This window comes from Prionailurus bengalensis, chromosome B1, assembly GCF_016509475.1.
Source record: "Prionailurus bengalensis isolate Pbe53 chromosome B1, Fcat_Pben_1.1_paternal_pri, whole genome shotgun sequence".
Taxonomy (NCBI): Eukaryota; Metazoa; Chordata; class Mammalia; order Carnivora; family Felidae; genus Prionailurus; species Prionailurus bengalensis.
In genome coordinates this window covers 92,632,512-92,658,907 of record NC_057344.1, presented here as the reverse complement: position 1 = coordinate 92,658,907, position 26,396 = coordinate 92,632,512, and the positions used below count along the sequence as shown (strand labels likewise).

General features: G+C 33.0%; 1 protein-coding gene across 3 annotated transcripts in view; it reads left to right on the top strand.

Moving 5' to 3' along the window:
- PCDH10 (protocadherin 10) overlaps nucleotides 1-26,396 on the top strand; it is a 62,345-nt gene that overhangs the window by 4,097 nt on the left and 31,852 nt on the right. For 2 of the 3 annotated variants that reach the window (XM_043568457.1, XM_043568476.1), the window contains exons 2-4: nucleotides 1,059-1,117; nucleotides 1,671-1,777; nucleotides 9,715-10,020. In XM_043568457.1, the coding sequence (XP_043424392.1) occupies nucleotides 1,059-1,117; nucleotides 1,671-1,777; nucleotides 9,715-10,020 (472 nt within the window). Of the gene's footprint in view, nucleotides 1-1,058; nucleotides 1,118-1,670; nucleotides 1,778-9,714; nucleotides 10,021-15,634; nucleotides 15,912-26,396 lie in introns of those variants that run through there. The other variant, XM_043568467.1, reaches the window with a different exon arrangement.

Below are 26,396 nucleotides of genomic sequence, written 5' to 3'. Positions count from 1 at the left end.
TTGCACAGTCGTCTAAACTCGAATGCATGTTTTAGCGAATAATTTATCAGATCCTTGTCCCCTGAACTCGGGTTGCAGAAAAGCCTTCAGTTCTGCTCTGGACAGCATTTACAGACGCTCTTGAAACCCAAGGCCCACACAGTGTGAATTTGAATGAAGTTACTTTGGCACAAACCCCTGTAAGCGTAAACTAAAGAAAGGCTTAAACAATTGTTACCTTAAATATATCTTTTAACTAATAATCACCTCTTGCCACTGTTCTTGATAAATCACCACTGATGGCTTTCTTCCTCAAAGAATTTGGCTTGTCAATTCCGATTTCTATTTAAAAGATGGAGAAGTGGCAGAGTTGGAAGGTGGGAGGGAGGGGGAGAACAGGGTTGATTTATGTATTAGAAAGTTTGGACCGGAAAAGGTGTGTGGATGCTGGAGGTGGGGGGAGGAGAATGCAGAGGGCGTTTGGAGGGGGAAAAGAATGGGGGAGGGGGCTTTATGAATTCCTTTCTTGGCAGGTTATTTTATTTGAGTCTTAGATATTATTAATTGACTTTCATGAATATTTGTACAGTTCATTTGTATCTTAAGCACATTTTGAAAATAAACAACAAAATAATTCCATAAAATATCCAAACTTTTTGCTTATTGAGCGTGCTGTTTTTCTTGTGTCAACCAGTATGCACCTAAACACTGTTTTAGGCCACTGAAAGAAAGACTGTAGAGTTTACCTAGGTTGACTCTATTAGGGACAATAGTTTATGAGCCCTAGCTATGAGGTCATTTGCATTCTCTCCTTAAAAACACACATACACACGTTTAAAATTGGCTTTTTATTTTTGGAATTTTTTTTTTAACCTTTACTGAAAGTCTAGATTGAGTGTCTCTGCATATCCCCCCACCCCTTACCCAGCAGTCACTAGGGTGAGGTCTTAGAATAGCTTGAAAATTCATAAAAATGCACACAATTACTTAAACTAGACTCAGTTCCTTACCTCAAAAAAAGGACTGGTAGTTAAACCCTTAGCATTCAAATGCTCTTGATTTATTTATTTTTTTTCTAGACTAAACACCAGCGAGCAGAGCTCAGCTATCTAGTTGACAGACCTCGCCGAGTTAACAGGTATGGACTCTTTTTTTTTTTTTTTTTCCTACCTTGGTGTGTGGACAATTTACAACCTACTAAAATTAGGAATTAGGGGTATTATTCAATATTAAAATATAAAATGTATAAAGCATTTCCAGTTAAGGCAGAACATACATGCTAATTATGTTGGGGTTCCTAGACAATACATTAAAATCTGGGCATATTTTATTTATATACAACTTACTGAATATATTTGAATATCTTATCAATTTACACGCCTACGCTGCTTCTGATAGTCTCCCTAACTGTTCCAGGTGGATACTCTCTTTTATGAAAATCATATAAACATATACATAACTCTAATCATAGAAAATGGCTAAACTAGATACACCTTAAGGGCTCAACCACCTGCTATGCTCAGTTTTAAAGAGCTAAGTTTAAGGTGATGAAAACCAGCTTTATGCAGAAATAAAGGCAACTGAGAGGTCTATGAATCTGCAGCACCATTGTTGACCATGTGGTGGCAGAAGAATGTTTTCTGTGTTTCTTCACCTTTTTTATTCTAATATTCACGTTTTTGTACTTCTAGTTCTGCATTCCAGGAAGCCGACATAGTAAGCTCTAAGGACAGTGGTCATGGAGACAGTGAACAAGGAGATAGTGATCACGATGCCACCAACCGCGGCCAGTCAGCTGGTAAGTGTGTTCAAAGAGCAATGCTGACTTTTATGGTTTTTGTTGTTGTTGTTGTTTTAAATAAATCTAGAAAGAATGATGTCCTAGGTAATTTTCTGTAGGTTTAATGTTGGTAAATCCACAGAAAAAATGGTGTCATGTTATGTTGATAAGTGTATATTCAAAGAGGATTATAAAAATTTGATGTTCCTTCAGAGAGGTAAAGCTAGAGATGTATTGTGAAATATGTTAGAATATGAGCTATTTCTTCCTTATGTTCTTTAGTGCAATTGTATTGCATACAAAGAGCTATAGATTTCTCACCTGGTCCAGTCCTCAGTCTTTAGTCAATTAAGGTATTATTAGACTTGTTTATGGATGAGGTAGCTGAAGATGAATGAAATTGATTGAACTGTACAAAGTCACAAGAGAATAATTGGATGATTGGGAACTAGAATCCAAATTTCTTGCTTTTGAGAGCAGTGCATTTTGTAAGCCACCGAGTGTTGAATGGTAGAAGGAATGGTGATGAAAAGTCATGAATAGCCTGAAAGCAGGGTTTCCAATGCTGGGTTCTTAGGCTTCAGGAGATTAGGAAACATTTGATAATGTGTATTTTCTCGAGCATCCTAGATTTCCTCATATTTTCAATAAGGCCCATGACCTGTCAGAAGTTGAACCCTGTGTGTATTTGTATACGAGCTTAATGATAGTCACTGATGGGGTTGCAATGTGACACAGATGTTTTACATTGTTTATTTGCTTTACTTTTGTCTATATAAATTTAACTGTTAAGTTTTATAGGATGCCGATAACTCTGCTTACTAATACTTAAAGAAGACACTTTAAAGATAAAATACATACCTTACAATGATGAAAATGATTTCATATTTGAGGTTGGATTAAATGAGGTTGGATTTTCCACTTCGTTGGCCTTTCAACCAAGAAGGATAGGGTGATTGTTGTTTGTTTTTTTTTTTAATTTTTCTTTTTTGAAGTTTGTGGTTTTCTGACATGCGAAAAGAAATGGAAAGGCGAATGAATTAACTTTTGTGACTGGTAAAAATGTCCATCATTGGGCCATCTCTGGATTCAACTCTGGTCACATGCTTTTGAGCTCCATTTTGGTTAATGATGTAACCCTAGAGTGAGAGAGTCCTGATTCTCAAGGTAATATTGGTCCTAGAGAGCACACATTCCTTAACACACTCGGTGGACCTCTAAACTGTGCTGAGGCAGTGTGTCAAAGGGCAGCCCACACCCCACGGTCGCCTGGCAGCAGTGGTTACTGCAAGCCTCCCACTTGGCCAATGTGTGCTGTGTCTGAGGCTGACTTAGCCTTGGGAAACACAGGCAGGAGGAGGGGGGGAAAGGCTGCTCAAGGGTCTCTTTATATTGCTGCAAGTCATTAATATGCAGACCTAATGAGACTTGAGAACTGCCAAGAATCCCCGGAGGTCCCTGCCCCTTGCGGGCCTTCACGCTAAGTGAACAGAGCATCTATTTAGTGTCTGGGAACCTGACAACAAACCAGATCTTGCCAGAAGTTTATATTTGAGTACAAAGTCCCTTTCATTTTTGGCCTATATATGGCATATGATTTATTGTTATCTTTAAAAAGCTGTACATGTAGAATTGCTCATTCCTGTTCTTTTTCCAGGGTTTCTAATTTAAGTTAGCCTTTTTTAAACTTTTAAAACAAAATGTTTAATATTAAAACAGAGTATCTGGTGCATGTTTCCTTGGGTGCATTTTATTCTTTTCCCACTCCCCCACCCTCTGCTTTGTTTTGTTGTTGTTGTTGTTGTTGTTGTTGTTGTTTTTCTGTAGCACTCCAATCTCAATGAACATTTCAATTAGTTTAGTCCCTCAGACATAATGAGCCATAATAACCTAACCAAAGAAAGAGAAACGAATAAACATCTGCAAAAAGTGCTAAATTTGGAAGATGGATGGGAATATATTCTTATCAATGCGTCTTCCCAGTAGCTGTTTTATTTCACAGGCACTCACTGTTGCCATTTCGGTAATGTTTCTTTCAAATTATTTGAGATGTCAAAGCATTACAAGGAAAATTAAAATGCTACATTGTGTACCGGAAAAATTTCCAAAAAGCAAGGCAGTTTGTATTTTTCTTTATCAGTGGTAAAATTTGCCTGTGTCTTTACATTCTTAAACACGAAAAGTATCACAGAATTAACAATTTACTTTTGTATTTCCTTGGCAGTTACAAGGCAGGCACAACATACTGAGTGCGATAATTGCTCTTTTAGAATTGTAATGACACGCTTGTATTAAGAAGTAATCTCACCTTTGTGTGCTGAATTGCAATCAGATTTAATATGTCTAATTTTATGGTAAGAATGATTTTGAAGTGTTTTCTTTTTTTAAGTATGAAACCCTAAGTGCAGAGAATTGAAATCCATTTACTTAATGACTTTTTCCAGTCCCTACTGATGTTGTGTCCTATAAACTTCACACCAAGTGGCTACAATATTTCCTAAAAGTTAAGCCCATTTCAGGGAAATAAGTACATCTGTTTTATTTTCTTGTAATGCCAGGTACTAATGATCTTCTAGTTGTGTAATATTTAGGAAATATTATTCATAGCACGTCTATATCCAGGTTTAGGATATGAAAAAAAAATTCATACACATCAGCAAATCTCACTGAGCTAGTTTTTAGGGGAAGAACACCAGATTGCCATGGAAAAATAACATTAGAAAGATACAGACTCTGAAATCTCTACTTCAGTGTGTACCTTCTTCCATATTTCATTATATACACTATTTAGCTCAGTGCTTCACCTGTTTAAACTTGCTAACTTTTTATTTATCCCTGATTTCTTTTTCTGTTAGCATTATTTTGTATTTATTTATTTCGATATGCCTTCTATTTATTCTACTATGAATAGTTTTCTTTTTTGTTCTTTCTCCACCCCCCCCCCCCCCTTGCTTTTCTCCTTTCTAAGCCATTTGGAGTCACCAATCTTGTTCATAGAAGGGCTTTAAACACGGAGGCAGCTGCACAGAGAATCACATAAGCTTTTTCAGTTTTCTACTGCACCTGGCTCCATGTGTGAAATTCTTCGGCTTGACCACTGCTCTGTGGCATTTTCTTTCTATAGCCTTGTCAAGGTGCTTTCCGTTTTTTTCAGTGTGCTATTGATGTATTGGTTAGATATGGCAGAAGTCCAGGGAGATGTGGTAAATGTATGCATAAACCATCACAAGAGGAAAATCTGATTAATCACAGCTTAAATAGCCACAAATAAGTCAAAGTGTACTTAAAAGAAATATGGTTTCAATTTGGTTTATTATATCATGAGATTAAAATATCTTTTTCTGATTTGGAATACTGATACAAAAATTTTAGTTGCATATTCTTAAACATTTTAACATTATTACAGGCACATCTAAGGAGATATATTTAGTTATAAGAATTTTTTGCCTCGCTTATTAAATATTTGTGATATGCACACTATTAGACTTATCAATTTATTTCTAATATCTGTGTCCTCTTAAAAAATACATTGAAAAGGACAACCTAATAAATGATTCTGTTAATGTTACGTGTTATAGTTTACCTGAAAATTGTCAAACCTCTCTTCCTTGTACGTTTGACCTTCAGTTACAAGGAAACTTAGACTAGGTGTGTTAATTTTAATTATTGAGATCGATGCAGGATATGCGGTCAAAATTTGGCTACATGTTAAAAAAAACAAACTGACTGGAGTTGCCAGTATTTCCAAACTTGTAAAGTATACCATGAAACATATTCAGCGATTGCACCATTCTTACAAGACCAACAAGACAATTTTTGATTTATCATCAATACAAATTTCCCTTTCCCAGCTCCACTCAGAATGTAGATACTGGCAGATTAGCATCTGGATTTGTAAATAAAGTGAATTTATATGATTGTTTGCAAAAGCTTATTCGTGGTACTGGTGAAAATCTGAACTGCCACTTGATGCAACAGAGAGATTTATAATTGGAAAAACGCATATGACAAAATATTAGAGAAAATGGAGAAAAATATCAACACACTGGAAGATTGATAAATGAGGAGAAATTTTGATGCACATGTTTTGATTTTTTCATGAGTGAATCATGTTAATAAATATCTGCGTCCAAGCTATCTTTTCCTAAAACTTATGCCAATTTTTGCGGTTATAATTAATATCTCTCCATTTTTTTGTTGTTGGTAAGTGGTTAAAGGAAGACTGGAAATTTCCTCAAAAAATTAAGTATTGATTTTCTTTAAAATTAATTTATCGTGTTACGAAAAATTAAGCGTTTTTATGATGTCTTGGTGCATGAGAAAGAAATGCACACATAACTTTATATTGTTACATTCATCAGAAAACAGCACAAACTGAATACAATTATAATATTTTTGAAATCATGATTTGTTCTCAATGGTAATAGCACTGCCTCTGACTATAAAGAACAAGTTACTTGCCAGTTCAAAAATATGTATTTTAAAATTTGTCTAAATATATCTTTGCATAACAAGCAGTCTATCACGTCAGCTGTCATGCCTTGTAGAACAGATTATTTCTGAGAAGTGGGAAAAATAAATAACTAGGAGAAGAAATTTCAAGTAATGTATATGTATGTGTGTATATGTGTATATATATATATGTATGTATGTATATGTGTATATATGTATATACATATATGCATGTATATACATATATGTGTATATGTGTATGTATATGTGTGTGTGTGTATATATGTGTATATATATATATATATATATATATATATATATATATGTTGAGATGATTCTTAGAAATTACAAAAACTTCAAAACTGAGGTTTGGCCTGTATTTTTCTGCTAAACAAATCTCACAGGTTCTATACTTAGGGGCATTTGAATGAGAAAATATAAAAATCACCTTAAATTTATTTTCTCTGGGGCCTTCACTTTGAGCTATTAAAAAATTCCAAGGGGAATGTGAAAAGCATACATTTTAATACATCACCTGTCCCGGAAGACCTGGCATTCCTGTATATCATGTAGTCATTTATCACAACAGAACTTAAACATACTTCTGTTTATTTGGCCATTAAACAGTATATTTAATGGGACTGGCGATAAATGAAAGAAGGTAAAAAAAAAAAAAGAAAAGAATAGTTAGTCGTTCAGTGACTCCCTCAAGTGAGGAATGGTAACAGGTATATTTACTTGGTTCTCAAATCATGTATCTAAAAGACAAATGATTTGACATGTATTGATGTAGTTTTTATGTTATTATTTTTTAATTTTGCTTCTGAGTCTGACATTTTCCTCCTGAGAAACTGGTACACTTGTTTTGTCAGTAAAACTGGTGGAGTATGTTCATGCACAATTTGTAGCACTTTATCTTTCATTCTGGTTACATATAGCTGTGTGGTATTACTGTGGGAATCACACTTTTAAAAGACTAGTTCATGAATTCAGTAAGAACATCATTTACAAGTGTTTTCTCTGTCAAGTAAAATTGTTCTTCCAGCATAAAACTTCATCCTATTTCTCATTTTTCTTGTTATGCACATGATATCATTTTTGTACGGGTTCTCGACTCGTGAGAACTTGATTACATCGTCTGAGAGAATGTTAACTAGTTTCTAATAATTAAAGAAGCCGAAGACCAGAAAACCAGACACTTCAAGAAAAGAAAATGGGCGCAACTGAGTATAAACTATTTAATTAAACAAGTTCTACTAAAAGTACCTCCTAACACATACAACATCTTAATAATGTTGAGAGACTAGTTTATTAAAATTTTTCTATAAGACAGATGATCACATTTAAAATTAGGAGAGTACTTGAGAGTATAGCTGCTCAAAAAGATGGGAAAGATTGTTAATGGTATCATGTGGTATATTTAAAATGATATTCATCGGTCATGTGAGAAAAAACTGTATTCCAAATTTTGCATTAATACCCATTATTATTATGGTTTAATAATGTAGTATTATCCTAATATTTGTATTAATTCCACCAACTTCAAACTTAATTATGATTTGGATTTAATTTTAAAATAAATAATTGCTCACAATCATTTTACTTTGAACAGTAATTCCATCTATCAAAAAATCTTTTTTTTTTTTTTGCTCTATCATATTTCAAATAGGGAGCGTTTCTAGTACAATATTCAAATATAAATCTCTTTGGTTCTATAGCTTCTACCAACCTAGGATGTCAATGTGTATCAATTTCTTTCCTTTTTCTTTTTCTTTCTAAATATCTCTGTGAAGAAATAGGGAAAAAAAAAAACCAAAAAACAAAACCTCAGCTACCCTGGTGTCAAAAAAACACTGACATATTTTACATGCTTTCTTAACCTGGTTCCTTATCCAGGTTTCAGCTCACGTTTAAGTTCCTCAACAGTTCACTGATCAGTAATTTATTTCAAGGCTTATGCATGACAATTATCAATGGAACACTATAATCGAAGCCAGACTCGGCATTATACATAGTTTAATTTAAAATAAAAAAGTCATAAAGTGAGATTAATATATGATAAGAAGATTCATTTTATTTCTTTAAACATAATTTACATAATTAACTGTTCTTATCTCCAAAATACTTGTGGACAATCTAGAAGATTAATACTCTGAAAAAAAATTATTTTCTATACTTTATATATACAGATGTTAATATATACACACACAAACACGTAAAGCAGTTTGTGACAAAAGGCCATTAGGAATTTAAAAACCAAAACTCAAGAGTTCAAAATCACTCCTGATATTTGTAAGAAGAAACAATCAGATGGGTTCATTAAATAAATATGACTCTGTTGATTAAAAAAGAAATTCATCGTTTTTCCAGACTGCTCATGCATTTGAGAGCTTCTTTTATGCAGAATAATCATACTTGAGTTATTTTAAATTGATCCTGTTTAAAAACATGCACAATAAATGTGTTAGTATGTTTAGAAAAATATTAAAATGTGATTATGGTTTATGTACTTGTTTTTCTGAATAGGGGTAGTTACCAAAATGAATGTCAAATAGTATTCTATAATGCTCAAAATTATTATGCTTTGCCTAAGAAACTGAGCTTTCTTGAGTCACAACCAGATAATATTTAATAGTCTTGTCAATCTGTGGGAGACGATGAAACTTGAAGGTGTCATTTGAAATCTTAGTATCCTAGGATTAGTAAGGAAACAGTTCTGTGTTCACTAGGACAAGCGTTTCCAGTGTGAAACAAGTAATAAGGTATTTGTCAATAGTATCTGCAGCTGACTCACATTATACTTGATTACCTTGGTTTCACTAATTATAGTCATTTGTTCTGGGTTTGTCTGCAGTGGCGAATAATAAGTAGTAATATGGGCTACCAGAATGTCATTGAGCTATACCTTTTAGGGTCATTTTCTGAAATGCTAAGAAAGCATGCTCTTGGCCACTCACAAAATGTTGTTTCATTCTTGTTATTTATTGGTTTATCAATATGTGTGCCGTATTTCTCTTGGATTTCACTTTCTGTTTAATGTCTAGATTTCTTAATCTAAATATCATCATTTGTGCTTTACGTATTTCTGATGTTTTTGTCTCTAAGGGAAAAATAAACATGTTGGATGCCTTATCATCATTAGAGATTATGGATTATAAAAGCTTTATACTTATATTTTTCTCTATTATGAATTTCACCAGAGATTTTTAAAAATATTCATCCTTTTTCTACTCACCATTCCCTAGTTTGTTTTTTGTTTTTTGTTTTTTTTTTTTCCCACAGCTTTTTCCCAACTCTGAGAATTTTAGAAAGATCTATCTACCTTAAGGTCCTCTTTGCTAGAAGAGTCTAACCCTTTGCACAATAGTACAAAGACATTTTTGATGTCTATGAGGTTAAGGCAAGAAAAATTTGTTAAAACGCATTCACCCAGCACTCTTTATGCTACCTGTAATCTTTCACATTAGTGAAACCTGGATCCATAGTTTCCCTTTTGTTTACAGGCATGGATCTCTTCTCCAACTGTACTGAGGAATGTAAAGCGCTGGGCCATTCAGATCGGTGCTGGATGCCTTCTTTTGTCCCCGCGGATGGACGCCAGGCTGCGGATTATCGCAGCAATCTGCATGTTCCTGGCATGGACTCTGTTCCAGACACTGAGGTGTTTGAAACTCCAGAAGCCCAGCCTGGGGCGGAGAGGTCTTTCTCCACCTTTGGCAAAGAGAAGGCCCTTCACAGCACCCTGGAGAGGAAGGAGCTGGATGGACTGCTGTCTAATACACGAGCGCCTTACAAACCACCATATTTGAGTAAGTATTACATAAAAGCCTTTATCAAAGTATTCCCTTTGAGGGAATAAAGTTCAACATGCCATTCTTCTTAGTGAAAATAGAGCTCAGGTTGTTTTTCAGAAACAAAGATAAAAGTGACTCTTGGATGCAGGCAGTCCTTTACTATGGAAAAATGAATATCTTAACAGGAAGACAGGTTTCTGTGTTAGGACATGGTTGTTGACAACAATCCAACATAACTTTTGATGTTGAAAACATTTTTCAAATGCATTTCATATTTCCTTTGAATATTGCTCGCTTGCTTACTTGATTTCCATGTGTTTTGAAGGGCTTAATTAAGATGGAAAAACATCTCTTGACACTTGAGTCACTGGGAGATCTCATTTTTTTATTGATGCCAGCATTTTCACATAATCATCCTTTTCCCACAGTGACATTAAACATTTTAGGCTAAATTAAGAAATCAGCGCAGCTATCACTTTGACCATTCAACGTGATTTAGTAATATGTTCATATGGTCAGAATCAGAGGAACTATGTGATGGAAACATACGAATAAAGCAATATTCTTCATTTACTTAAAATAATACATTCTTCTAACAATGGAGATGTTCAAAATTGTACTTCTCTCTTTCAATATTGGGACCATATTCTCTAAGTGGATTATTTTATACAACCACAGTGAAAGTAAAAATGTTTAGAGATTCTGTAGTATATTTCTTTGAGGGTCTTGGTAATGAAATTATCCTATTATTCTCTGCTACATAGGAATCTTTTTTTTCTTTTAGTTAATCGGTAAATACCACTGACAATTCAATAGTTTGGTCAAACCACATAAACTAATACTTGATAAGGATGAAACTCATAAAGACTCAATCAAAAGATGACTTTTATTTTGTATTGCAAATCTAACGTACATGGTGTTTTCTTACTTTCATCCCCTAGTACAAAAAAAAAAAAAGAAAAAAAAGAAAATCATGGGATCATAAGCTAGAAACAAAAATAAAACAGTTTGCAGATGTATCATTACTTTCATGACTTCAGGAAGGGGAGGGAAATAGAAAAAAAAAAACCTAAAGGAAAGACAAACTAGAAGGACATATATTTTAACTCATGAATGTAAATATGAAAGGCATGTATTGAATACACCGAGGACAAGACTACTACTCTAGACATTGATAAAGGCATGGATCTGCCATTGGAAACATACATTGTGATGGCAACACCGATTAAACTGTTTTATGAAGGATTCAATTCAACTTTTCAGATTTCTTGGAAATACCATTACCTCATATCATTTCAGAACCAAATAACTACTCCTGTCTATAAACTATTGATATTTATTTTGCTTTATTTTTTGGCGTTATAAAATGCAAGGAGACCACATATACTTAGAAAGTATTGAAATGTCCAACGTCATAACTGATGAAATTTGGATGCTAAAGTCCTAAAGTTTAGCTCACACATCTACACACATTAGTGGTTTAAAATAACCTAAAATAGTTATTATGTGTGTTGCTAGAAATCAAAGAATTCATATATCATTTAATTAAGAAAATTAAGATTTTTTTTCCATATTACTCAGATATGGTAGAATAAATTAGTTTTAAAAAACTATTTTTTTTCTGTTTTAGCCAGCTCACACCACTCAAAATTTAGGGTTTGGGATGAAGCGCGCCCTAGGTGAAAAAGAAGCAAAAATATAAGTATTTTGTTGTTTTTACTTATACTCTCCTTAGCTATTTGTATGACTTCAACTTTTAGTGTTTAATATTAACTTAAAATTACATCATGAGCCCGATATTAATAGACATAGTCAATTTTATGGTTAATTTAATAGTATAAACTATAAATCAAAACCATGCCTGACCATTTTGCCCTCCAAATTCACATGGTGGTAGTCATTCATATTTGTATTATTTATCATCAGGAATGGAAGTATTCTCATCTTCTAAATTGAAAGCATGTCCCTTACGTAACTAAATTAAAATTTTGACATCTATAACTTATTTTGAATCAGAATATTTAAATAATTATTGAGATAGAGTTTTATTTTGCTAAACATGCATTTAGTTCTTTAGTAAACATAACGTACATTTTGATGTTGAGAAAAACAACTGTATATTTGGTTATTTTTGTAGAGCTCTAAAAATAAAGCCTAATGAAGCTACCACTGCCATTTATAAAATGATGAGGAAATGGTAATATGCTTAATAATACAAATGAGATCATTGTCTGTGCCCAAGGACTTCCCGTTTCTATACTTGTGATTGCAAAATTTAAAATTTAAACTTGCAAGAAACCAACTTTTACATAAAAGTACGTGTATGCACATGTTAAAGAAAGTTTCTGTGTTTCTTTTTTTAAAGAAATGCTCACATACAGCTATATTTTTTCTTTTTTTTTCCAATGTGTAAGAAAAGATCTGTGAAGAATATACGTGATGCATTTAATGAAATGAAAGTTTGTTTTTAAATCAGGAGCGATTTTGAAAGTTTCTATTAATACTCGTTAGTCATGAACACCTTATGAGCTTGTTTGCTCTTATTTTTGTTACGATATTGTGGTTTGTTAAAACTCTGGTAAAAACCAAAGGGATACACTGAAGGACTGAAGAAATAAATGTAAATATGTAGAATATGGTCATATTCAAAACTCAGTGTTTAGATTTATCTTAAAATGCTGATGAATTTTAGCTTGGCTTTACCTTTTTTAGAATAATAAGAAATTCTAAAGTATCCCTTTAACTTTTAATAAAAGTTAATCATTGTTTTGAACACTTATTAAAATGAAACACAAAAAAAATTACCTGGACTTTAAAAATAACGTCACATTTTATAGTGAAGAATTCATGAAATTCTTTAGTATTATAGACACCTTATATAAAATCAGTCTTTCAAATGACACATTCTGAATAATATCAGCAAATAAGGAGCATAAAAATAGTTTAAGTTCCAGAATCGTTGATAAAAGCTGTATTATCAAGGTAATTTAGAAAAACCCAGTAGTTAAAACAATTATGTTATCTTTGCAATCATTCTTGCTTATGAGTTTGGCTACACATTTTGAACATCATCACTTAACGATTGATTTTGTCAGTGGATGAGACATATCTTTCGGTTCAAATAAGCCTAAATGAAACAAAGGATTTCAGGATTTCAGCATTCATTATTTGGAAATTTGATTTCTTGTTGATAAACATAATCAGTGCCTAAGAATTAGCAACAGTCAAAAGACAATGACCAATGAAATTTCATCTAAAATATATTTGTGAAAATCTTTTTTCATTAATTTGAAAGGTCATGAGATAATAAATTATGTTGAATGAAATGAAGAAATACAGTGACATAATTAATTTTTAAATACTGTATTCATGAAATATTCTAGGTTTCTAGAACTGTAAAGAACGATTTACTGAAGTGTCATGGTCCATGTTGCCTTCGTATTACACGTCATTTAGACCAGTCCGTGCATGCCAAAAAATTACGAGCTGTCTCCTGACCTAATTTTAATTTTGCCTACTTTTTGAATCCCCTTCAAACTTCAATTAAATTTGCTCTTAACACAAGAAAAGGTGTCAGAACTTTTGAAACATTCCATTTGAAAAATTGCTGACACTTTACGTAGACTTCTTTTCAGTAAACGTCATTTTGAGAAAATTCTTTTGGGCATCGATGTTATTTCTATGGTGCACTTCAAGTTTTCAGTTGATTAAAATTGTAGAGCATGTTTTGTTTAGTCACATTTCTTTCAATCCCTTCATTATCTCAATCTGCCTTCTGTGAGTTTTCTTAATCTGTTGAACTCAATAGTGTGGTAAGAGTGTACATAGGATTCAAAATAAACAACTTCTCTTATTGGCACACAGCACCCTCATATTTACATATCTTCATATAGTGTTTTCTCTGGGATTTGTATATTCCTATAATGTCATAAACATAGCATCACTTTTTCAAATATTAAAGTCCACAAAAAAGCATTCTTGTATGTGGCCTTTTTAACATCCCTGTCTCCTAGCTCCATACATCACTAAATAGATGCACATCTTTTTCAGGATTATTTTTTTCCTAGTACTTATGTTAATTTCTGTTCCCCTTTGTCTCCAAGTTGTGTTACTTTTCTATAATATCCTATTCCTGAGACTTTTGCTCCTCTCACTCTTCTCTAGAAGAATAGCTCTAGATTTGTGAGCCTAACTTTCTCACTTTTTTAGTTTATCTCTTTGTGACAAATCTGTAGTCTTTGAATCACACCAATCCTTCTATTTTTCATTAAATTCCTTTGTTTAGTGATTAAGAATTGATCTTTCATAATCGACATAATTTACGCACCTCAACTCCATGAACAGGAAACAAATGATAACTCAATCCCAGTTCATATTCTCTGCATATCTATTGTTAGATTTAATGTTCACTGAATTTTATGATATTTTACTTCTTTGAAAAATGATCATCTGTTCACAACTGGTATCATTACTCCAGTTAGCTGATGCAGCAGCTGCCTGGAACTTTCCTGTACCTCCAGATAAATGAGATATGATAATATTATCTTATTTCTTCTTTCGTTAAGTAATGGTCTACCTCAATTAATATGATTTACATCGGAAGCTGTAAAAATCTTCTGAGGTGAACAGTTCATTTGTACATCTATACATATGGCAATTTCTGTAGGCAATTTGTTTTTACTTATTCAGACATCAGTGCTTCTCTGTGACTTATCACATGTCATTTAAAATGTGTGCCTTTGGGTGCATTGGAACTAGTTAGTATCCAATACTCTCTTGGCGTATTGAGACTCATTACCCGGCTATGCATATTATAAATGCTAAATAATTATGTGATGAAAAATGAATGACTGGCTGAATGAGTGTTTTTAAAGTATCCAAATAATCTTTAATGCTCTCATTATACTTTTCATTTACACATACGTCTGCAGTTGTTTTTAATCTCCAGGCAAACTTTCTTCTCTTCTAATTTTTAAAATATGTTTTAAATTAGTTGTATTTCTCTGGTGCTATTACCTCCAAGTTTTTATAAGGGGAAGTAGATCGTGAACTCATTCAAAATATTGAAATGCACCCAACCAAGGTGCTTTGTTATGTATATAGGTGGAGTTTTTCTATGCTTTGAGGCTTCCCTTTGATTCATTCTAAGAACTTATATCCTAAAAAAGTGTTAAATTTGTTTCATACCTGTTAGTTCTCTTACAATTCTAAGTACTCCCCTTTCTTACCAGGTCATTGAGATAAGCTTTTTTGGACATATTTTATTTACTAACAGCTCTCATGGTTTCGGTCCCATCTTTCATTTCTTTGTAAAGTTAATAGATCCAAATTTTCCTCTGGTATCATCACTTGTTTTTCTTATATAATTCCCATGTAGGAATTACTTATTTGCATGTTATTAACTCTGTTTTTGAATTCACAGATATATAGTTCAATAAAATATATATTTAAGGGTATATAGAAAAAACTTAATTGCTAAAAGTAATTTATATCTTTATTCAGTATTTTACACTCCATGTGTGAGTGTCCATCAGTTATTTAAAGCAGTTTATTTGGTGCATACTTTGCATTTTATTGAGCAAACATTCAGCATATTAATATTATTTATATACCTGATTTTATATTACAGATCATTTCCACCCTCTTTCTTATTTTGTACATTGGAAATAAATCCATATAAGCATTTGTCTGCCATGTGAGCCTAACAAAGGAAGATTATCAATTAAAATATAAATAGAATTATTCAATGAAAAGGATTATCTACCTGGGATTTTTTCCTGCCTCATCATACTGAAGATGTGTGGGTCAAAATTTAAATGCATTGAGTTATAAAGATATTGTAAAGAAGTCTGGATTATATAAATTCAATTGCTTATAAATATCATTAAACATTATTCAATACTCAATGTGCCAGACTTTTTTTGGGTGAGTCTGCGTCTTCTGAAGTCCTTTTAATAGGAATCAGATAGTGTCATTTAGATAATAGAGCTTGGAAACTGTTTTGTACTCTGAGGTTTAGTGTTTAAGATTAAATAATACTCTCAAATCAAGACTGAACTTAACATAATGTGAGTCAATTTAATGTTTCCCAAAGTGTAATAAAATCCTGGAAGTTTTGTATCAAGGTTCATAAGACTTCCTAATTACTGCATTAGTGGCCCCTAATCACCTACATCAGTTTAGGTGGGGACAGTATAGAAGATTTGGAAACACTGAATCCCGAAAATGTAATTACATACAAAAGGACACGGATGAAAACAAATTATAAGCTAGAAATTTTCACAGATAAAATTCAGGGTTTTATTTCTGATTCGTTAACTGATACATTGCATGAAATTATATTTGTACCTTCTACCTAGGCACATACTGTATTCTTTCTCCTGGAGATACATTTCTTTTAACTGTGAGGATTGAAAAGAGTATATGTGAACTTCATTTCAACAAATTTTTTATAATCTGGCCAGTAGAGTGTTATTAAATAATCAATGACAAAAAACCCAAAACCAAACCAAAACAAAACAAACCAAACCAAAACAAAACAAAACAAAAACTACCACTGACAGCTTTTAAGTCATTGAGCTCAACAATGAGCTTAACAAGTGATTGTAAATCCTTTTTCTGTGTTCTGTAGTCATGATTCTGTTATATGGATGCATTTATGCATATAGACATCCCATATAGAAGCATTATGTCTTTAATTTAATTTAATTTTTAATTATATCTATCAGTTACCAGAGAAAGAACAGAGCATGATTATTTAACTAATGGCTACTTCAGTATCAGAAACTGTTAAACATGAAAATTTGGCACTTTTTGAGAAACAGATAAGTAGCAATCGGTTTTGGTCCGTTTCTTTATTTTTTAGGTGCTTGTTGTACTTTTTGAGGACCAGTTCACATTGCACATTAAAGCAGAATTGACCTGTAGAGGAAATAGGTGTCTGTATTACGAGGAAAACATGATTTTTATTGTTTGCAAAAATATTGTAATGAATAGGACTTTTTTTCCTCTTTTAATGTTGCTATCAGCCAGAATCCTGCACCAGATTCCAAGTTACCTGTGCTGGATATTTAATCATATATTTTATACTTCCTAGAAAAGTGACTTCGTTTGTGATCAAGTGTCCTAAGGTTTATATTTATGCCAGTCACTATATTTCAGCTGAAAGTTGGCCAATGACTGCATTATTCCATAAAAAGCATAGTTGTAAATGTGTTTTTGTTAAAATCGTCAAATAAGTGCCTTAGAGAAGATGAAAAGACCCAGGCCTAGGAGAAATACATAAATAAAGCCAGTATCAAATGTATATTTCTTGAGTTAAATTTTGAATCACCCAGGATAAAGAAGTAGCTATGGGGAAGGGTCTGTCTCATAGCTCACTGAACATTTCATTGTGTTTTGTCTCATGTACAACACATGGTAGAAAGTTCGGAGTCAACAACGGCAACAGTAGAATAAGCATACATGTTGTCTTGATGGTATATACCTGATGGTGTACATAAGATGAAATATCTCACTTGTAGGTTTAATCAAAATAGTTTTAGGAATAGGTCCATAGATAGGAAAGTTAATGTTCTAGTTTGACAGTTGCTATCATTTTATTCTTAGAAAATGTATAGAAAATCTGGAGGCTAACCTGTAAAATTAGTATAAAACCATGGTACTTGTTTTCCCCACTGTTGATAAACCTTATACAAGAACTCGTCCCCTTGCCAGTTACTAATGGTGTGGGTTTAAGTTTTGTTTGCCAGAGAAATACTCCTCAGACGATTACACTGGAGAGCATGAAACCTAGTTTTGTTTTGGTAGATGTATCTTGATTCTTGATTTACCTCAAACTTTTTTTATGAGAACTATGGTAATAGAAAACAATACTGCTCGGAGCTCGTAGAGTTCCACTAAATTTTACTTTTAAACATTTTAAAAAATGATGGGTAATTTCAAGCATATAAAATAGAGAGAATAGTACTAAACTCTCCATGTTCTCCAGCCTAAACAATTATCAGATTTTGGCCAAATTTATTTCATCCAAATGCTAACATACTGTCTTTTTCCTCACAGTTTTGGAGCAAATCCAGGGTTCTGACTGCTTAATCCATTACTATTTCAGCGTATGTTTATTAAAGATGAAGTTTATTTTTAACATCACCACAAGAACCTATTCCTCTTCAACAAGAAAGTTTTTACTATCATTGATTGTCTAATTATTCTTCCCATCTCCATAATTTTCTCATAAATATTATTTACACTTACAATTAATTTGATTCATGCTTGAAATAAGTTCCATACATGGCAACTCATTTTTATTTTTAAACTTTTTATTAAAGTATAATATGCATATAGAAAAATACAAAAATCACAGATGTATAACTCCAGTTTTTACAAAATGAGCTCACGTGTGTAATCAGTGGCCACATTAACTGGGTCGAGTAGCCAAAACATTACAAGTACCTAAAAAAGTCCTGTATTCTGTCTTCTTCCAGCTATGACCACCCCAGGGGTGCCACTATCCTAGCCCCTAACCAAATTTAGTTTTTCTGGGTTTTCAGTTTTATATAATTTGAATAAGTGGAATAGTATAATGTATTTGTTTCACTAAAATGTAATAGCCAGTTATTCTCTCTGTTAATACAGGGAAAGCAATCAGCAGAGCCTAAAACGTGTAAGCTAAAAAGACCAGTTAACGTGTATTCTCCTTGAACATGATTTATCTTGCTATTTTTTGGAATTCTTGTCATGTCTAGTCTTTCAGAAATGCTTGGTACCTGTCTTTATATCTTTATTTTTGATTGAAACATAATCTGTTAACTTAGAGGTGTTTTATAGAAACAAATATTTAAATATATTGATTTGAATACCAGATTAAAACGAGAGTAGAAAAATCGTAATGTCTGTATTTCACATTTCTTTGAGTCTAGGTTAGAGGACTGTGGCAAACTGGCACCCATGATGCTGAAGGAAGAGTTAATAAAATAAAGACATTAACATTTTAGAAAATAGCATATCTGACTAGAGTTTAAAAGGATTGAGGGACTGTGAATTGAGAAGAAAGGGGAGAGGTGACTTAACAAATGTTAAGTGCTTAAACAAATACTACACAGATAAGATAGTGATCGGTTAATCTGTCTTTATTGAGAGCAGAAAAGAGAAAATGGATCTATATTGCATCCTGAGAGATGTAAATTGCACATTATGGGAAATATCCTGACCCTGACATTGGTATTTTCTCCTGAGAGATATGGAAACACTTTACCTAGAAAGCTTTACAAACTACAAACGTAGGCATATGTCAACTGTGATTTGGTAGAAAGGCACTTTCTAGCCCTGTGATGTACTTCCTGCAAAAACACCTTTCCCGGCATTGGGGCTGGTGAAGGAGTGAAAGGGATGAGGCTCAATTTTACTGGAGGACAAAGGAAAAGCAATTGAGGAAGCCTAGGTTTTTATCTATTTCCTTCCCTTCCTGTTTCTATATAGATGACTTCTTATTCTTTCTTAGAGATTCTGAAAGGGAAAAAAAATTGGTTTCTTAAAGCCTTTGATTCCCTCTCACACAATGAATTGCAATTGATGATTGACTATCCAAGAACAGAAATTGAGAAATCATAGTTTTAGAAGGAAGTTTGGGGAAATATGTAGAGGGCAAAAGCTAAGTGTAAAATGTTTATTAAATTATTGAATAATTAATTATTGTTTATATGAAATATATAACATAGATTGTGTCTATTAAAAGTATGCATTACAACTTAAAAAATGTGAAGCTTCACACTATATGATAATAATTTATAAAAGGAAGACAGATGACTATAGATTTTAAATAGCTTACTTTGTCAAATATTGAATCTTTATCTAGCTGACTTATTTCTCTTATAATAAGAATTTTCCCCTTTTGGTATCATATTATCTTCTGCTGAATTTTAAGGAAATCCCTGGTGTCAGTTACTGTGAAATGGCTCACAATTAAACAAAAAATGAAACAGCCGTTAATAATGATTCACAGTCAAGTTGCCTACTCCTTAAACCTAGTAGTCATACAAGCTTTCTTAATTATATTGGAAGATATAGCAAGCTGACTATATGTGATCATTACATTTTGAGTTTTATTTTGGAAAGTAAATGGAGCATTAGCTTGGTAACATGAAAGCAGGAGTTAATTCTGCACTTAAGAAAATAAAATGAGGGGCACCTGGGTGGCTCAGTTGGTTAGGCGTCTGACTCCTTCCTGCTCAGGTCATGATCTTGTGGTTTGTGAGTTCAAGCCCCGCTGACAATGGGGAGCCTGGAGCCTGCTTCAGATTCTGTGTCTCTCTCTCTCTTTGCTCCTCCCCTGCTCACACTCTGTCTCTCTCTTTCTCTCTCAAAAATAAATAAACATTAAAAATAATTTTAAAAAAGAATAGAAAATGAAAAGAACAGTGTAACGGTAAATTGTATTAGCTAAACATTAAGTCTAAATTTAATAACAGTACTAGCTACTACTGAGTGCCCATTTTGTAGGCACGAAAAGATGAAATAAGACACAAAAAAGGCACTGATTTTGTAAATACACAACCAGTGTTGTAAGGGGATAGCTCTTTTTATCAATCAAGGGTCATGAAATATTTTTTGAATTAGATACATTCATATTTTATGATTATATAAATATACTTAATTTTATAGAGACAAAGGGATTGTTTGGTATTAGACAATGTAGAAATGGCTTTTGTTGATGGATTGGAGTGAATTCTAACTCCTTTGAACTTGAATTAAGCTAAGGATTTGAGAAAATGATATTTTTTTAAATTATATAAGGAATGAAGACAATTATCTCAAATTATAAAAATAAAATATTGACTCATTAAAATTACTAAGAAACTTATTTTTTTTTAATGCAGGCTTACTTAGAATTATTTTTAGGAAATACTTGACATTAAATAATTTAATTTTCATCTCTCACATTTAAAATTGAGCCTGGGATCTAGGGACATAATCCTTGAGAACTTCAATTGCTTGCTTTGTAGGAATTCTTCATAGAAATTATATTTTCATAATGCTAATAGAGAAAGTGTGCTGATATATCTAATATGGGGAAATGTTATCTTCCTCTTAAATAAAAACATTTAATATAGTTTATGAAGGGCATATTATATTTCTTTGAAGTTAATTTTAATTCTATACCCTTCATTAATCTTTCAAAGTTTTTCATATTTCAATTACTTTCTAATTTCAGAGGATGTCAATAGGTCCTACTATTTGTAATACTATTATTTATTATAAAGTAGTGCCATGGCAGTTTAGAACTGTAAAAAAGTTTTTAACCAGCTGTTTTAGGCAGATCTTCCCAAGCTACTGACAAAAACAGTATGACACACATTCAAGAAAACTTACAGTTGAGCACCAACTATGTTCTAGGCACAGTGATTTTCAGTTTTGTTTGCCCTTGAGCATAGATCAACATACTCAGATCAGGTCATCTCAGTGTCACCTGCTCTGCACCATTCCAGAAATACGCAAAAGCATTTTTAATTATTGATATCCTCCCACGCTATACTTCATGCTAACTACCAGCTCTCTTTTGAGATAATTTTGTAAAAAACAAAAATGAATAACCAAAACTTGGCATTTTCCAACACTAGTGAAAAGTTCTCAATTTCCTTTAAAATGTACATGAAACACAGCCTACTTACCTAGTTGGATTGTGGTCTTAGCAAATATTTGGAAAATACTCTAGTCTTATTATTTTCAGGTAGGTTTTCCTAAGCATCACTAATTTTTTTCCCATTTTGTCTGTATGAGAACATGGAATTTTTAACTCCAGCAAATATCACTTTCTGATTTTGTTCTTAAGGTATGTGCATACTTGCTTTGGACTCATAGCCTACTACATAATTACAAGAGTAGGTCTTTCTGTCTGTCCTCATATCAGAGATGTGATGTGGTATAATTAAGAGCTCTGGTTACAGGGCCAATCTACCCGGAGTTCCAATACTCATCCAGCCAGTTACTAGCTGTGTGACCTCTAGAATTCATTTAACCTTCCTGTAACTCATTTTCCTCATCTGTGACATAGATCCTCGAAAGCTCATTGTAGAGATTAAATTATTTATCATATCTAAAGCAGGGAGTGCCTGGCCCAAAGGAAGCACTCATTAAGTGTTCAAGGCAACCATATATTCAGTTAAAATTGGAACAATGACATCAGCCTGAGTATGGAGAAAATTAAAATTCTGGCTTAAATAGAACTAATTATGCTTTCTTTTACTCCCAGAGAAAAATCAGACTCCAAATGTTCTTTTCACGATATATCACTATGTTACATCTGCAGTATATATTCTTCCACATAATACATATGTTTTCAAAGGACAGCATCCGTATTTTTCTTTTTCATCTGTAAAACCAATGAGACAGATTGAATAGAACCAAAGGTATGATGCCCACTAAAGACTGGGTTGTATTCATTTTGTGGTGATGTTAGTCACAGAGCATGATTATAATTTAAAAAAAAATTATATTCTCATTATTTTACTTAACTTGTGTATTTACAGTGAGTAAATATACTTGATCATGTACAACAAGCAGTTAAAATAATTTGACAAAGAATACACTTTTGAGACAACAGATTCTTATTTCGGTGTAAGAAGCAGCATATTATATTTGAAAAAAGAAACCTTACGTTTCTTGGGGCTCCCCGCCCCCCTCCAAATTTTAAGTGGTACAAATAGATGCCCATATCTAATTTGACATAATCTGCATTTCGACAATTATACTAGCCCATTAGAGTAAATTCTGGCCTTAGGACATTGTTACTCCAAAAAGTTCTGATATCTCTGTGTAGATGACACAGATGCCCCCAAATCATCACACAAAGTAAATGAGAACAGTCTGCTACTATGTGAAAATAGAGTCTTTCTAGAAGATATCCCAAAGACTCTGCCTGCCGTAAGTCAGTATTTGACATGCAGGAACTCCAATATTTCCCTGCCTCTTTTTCTGCCCTAAAATCCTATTATCTGATAAACCGAATTCTCTCACCCAGAATTATATTTATATTTTTGTAACTTTGTTTTTTAAAAATAACATAAGACTAGCAAATGATCTTACCTAGCCTCGTTTGGAGAAATTCTTAAAAGACTATCCAAACTTTAGTTTCTGTTTATGGTTTATTCGTCGGGCTGTCTTACGTAACTCTCATGATTTTATGTTTCTCTGTTTTCTGTCCTCTGCCTTCCTGTACATATCCCATATATACTGCCTTATATGTACATTGCTATTTTGCCTGAATAACAAGAGACCTAACAAGTAAGTTTTAGTGCCCGATTACAATCCAGCATTATATTTTCTTATGTCTTTTTATGTTCATGCCTCATATACAAACAAAAATTTCTCATCTTTTTTTATAAAATGGTGAAATTTCCTCCATTTAATAGTACTTTTGCCCAACTCTGGCAAAAATGAAATTTTAAAGCAGATTTAATTGTTTGTTTCATTTACATATCTGTGAATGAAATTGCAATGTCAACGGCAATTAAGCATTTCTCTCTTCTCAAAATGCAGTTTTTCGGTGATTGTACTTTAAGTTTCTTATCTCATTAACAGGTAAATAAGATGGTTACTTTATTATAATAAATGTCTTTGGCTATCTTTGGAGAAGATCTCTTAGAGTATAACCAAGGAAGGATTTATAGAGCTCCACTTTGGGGCCATTATTGGAGCACTATCTGAATGATTTTAACTGATAAAGAAAAATGGCATTCTAGGAGGACAAAGTTGAATGAACAAAAATGTGGAACTAGACAGCAAATAAATATGAAGAAGTGAGTATTCTGAGTTGCCAAATCTATAAGATAAATCCAGAGGGAATAGTGGAAGTTAAAGTTTGAAAGTTATGTTTAGGATGGATGAAGACGTGTTTTGAATAAGAACGCTAATAATGATAGTAGCTAAGAGTTGTTAAGAACTTGTCAGCCCAGCACTAGTGATGAACTAGTGTTTGAAGCCTTACTCAAAAAGCAAATGAAATAAGTTTTCTGTCTCCATTTACAGATGATAAAATTAAGAAAAAGGGATGTCCAGTAGCTTGTCCATGGTCTGATGGCTAGTGAGGGAGAGCTAGGCTTTTTACTTGAGACCACCTGATTCTAGAGTAAGCATTTACTTGTAACCAATTCACTACTTGAATCCCAGGCTTAAGAAATTGGACACTATTCAGAGAGAAGTCAGGAAGGATGTATTGTACGGTATTGTTTTGCATTTTGTTTTATCAGCAGAGTGTATTCCAGTCGTCAAGCTTCGTGGCAATAAGACCCCGGAGGAGAATGACAACTGAAGTTTACCTTTAGAGAAATTAAAAAAAAAAAAAAAAGAAAGAAAAAAAAAGGAAGTATTAGAATTCTAAATGTAGCAATAAAAGATAAAGAAAATAGTTATCAAGGATGGTTGTGAAATCTTCTGAATGAATGTTTGGGAAAAGGTTGCATCCCTCTTATATACAACTACTGAAGGAAAGGGAATACATTTTGATTGAAAAACTAATAACCAACCAGCTAGGAACACCCTTGAAAGGACAGTTCAATCAAATGGAAAAAGATGAAAAATTATGTATCAAAAGCAAAATATATATCAAAAGTCTGAAATTTTTTACACAGTGTCACAGTTAATTGTGAGACTGTAAAAAATGTATACTTTTTGTATCAAGATTTTTGGAAGTGAAAAGTAGATACAAGGTAAGGTGATAACTGAAAATTCTAGTAGGCAGAGATATGACAGGGGTTAATTTTGGATAGGAAAGATTTGATCAAATGCATGTGACCTTTAATCACTTAAAATATATTATTTTAAATGCAACAATTAAAATTGTTCCTGTGTCTTCACTATTTCTGTGAATTGCAGACCCAGATGTTCTTAGGGTGAGCTTTACTTGTGAGTGTCTCTTTGAAAGAGTAAACTCAGGAGCCATATTTTATTTACAAAGTTTCGGTTTCATGGTTATAAAGTAAATTTAATGTTAGGCTATGAGCATCATCTGCCTTAATTTTTCTTTGTTAAAATGTGTGTGAAAAACATCCCACGCTTTTCTCTAGGCGCCTAGTTTTATTGCTGCTGACACTACGCGAGGCTTGAGATTTGGGACAGAATCACTTCTTTGAGCAGGTCCTTTCACCAATTTTTGTCTTTCAAAATTATCTTTAATATTGAATTATCAGCTCCAAAACACCCAGGCAGTCATTTGATTGCAAAATAATTTATTACATTTGGGAGATTTAGGGTGGAATGCAAATTATTTCCAGATATGTAAAGTATAAACCTCTCTGCTGGACTCTGTGAGGAGACACAGGTATACTTTCTTTTGCATTCTCCAAGCCCGGTCCTATGTGCTTAGTTCACCAAAATTAATGAAGATCCCTCTGTTTTTCCATCTGGCTTCTACTGTTAAGTAGAGTATTAATTTATGTTTACAGACATTTGACTTCGATAGTCCTCTAAAATTTTTGAGAAGCTCCCTGTTGTGACCACAATAATGATCAGTAGCTTTATAAGCTTTTTATGTTTAAACCCTGCCTGTAGTTTTGCTGTATGTCATTCAGTGATTGTCAGCTTCTTGTGATTTGACACATTCTATTCTCTTTCTGGAATGCTCTCTCACCTACAAAACCACTCCTCACCACATCTGTTTGGCCATCTCATACTCGTCAATTAAGATTCAACTCATTTTACTTTTTATTTTTTAATTTTTTTTAAGTTTATTTATTCTTGAGAGATAGAGACAGAGCATGAGCAGAGGAAGGGAAGAGGGAGGGGGAGACACAGAATTCGAAGCAGGCTCTAGCCTCTGAGCTGTCAGCACAGAGCCCAGTGCAGGGCTCGAACCCACGAACCGTGAGATCATGACCTGAGCCAAAGCTGGATGCTTAACCCACTGAGCTACCCAGGCGTCCCTAATTTTACTTTTAATAATGAAGCCTGTCCAAAAAGAGATATGCATTCTTTTTGTAACTTCTTCTAGATTTTTATACATGATTGTTATTTTTAAAATATCTTGTAAAATATTGTTTTTACCACTGAATCGTTAACTCTTTTGGAACAGAATTCATGTGTATTCATTTTAGAGTCTCAAATCCCAGAATGATGTCTACAGCAAAGTAAACACCCATAAATGCTTATAGACTACATCAATGAATCAATAAATGAAACACCTTGAAACTAAGAGAGAACTTTTTTTTTTCCTGTTTGGTTATCTAGGCATCTTCCCGACTTATGCAAATTAATAGAATAGTAATAATCTCTTAATGCCAAAACAAACAAACAATCCCCCAAACCTAACCATTTCTATTCCTAACATACTCGCCCCTGGGTTTCATCAATTTTTAACCTTCCATAATTTCTTTGTCCTTTTTATTCTGGTCTTAACTGTA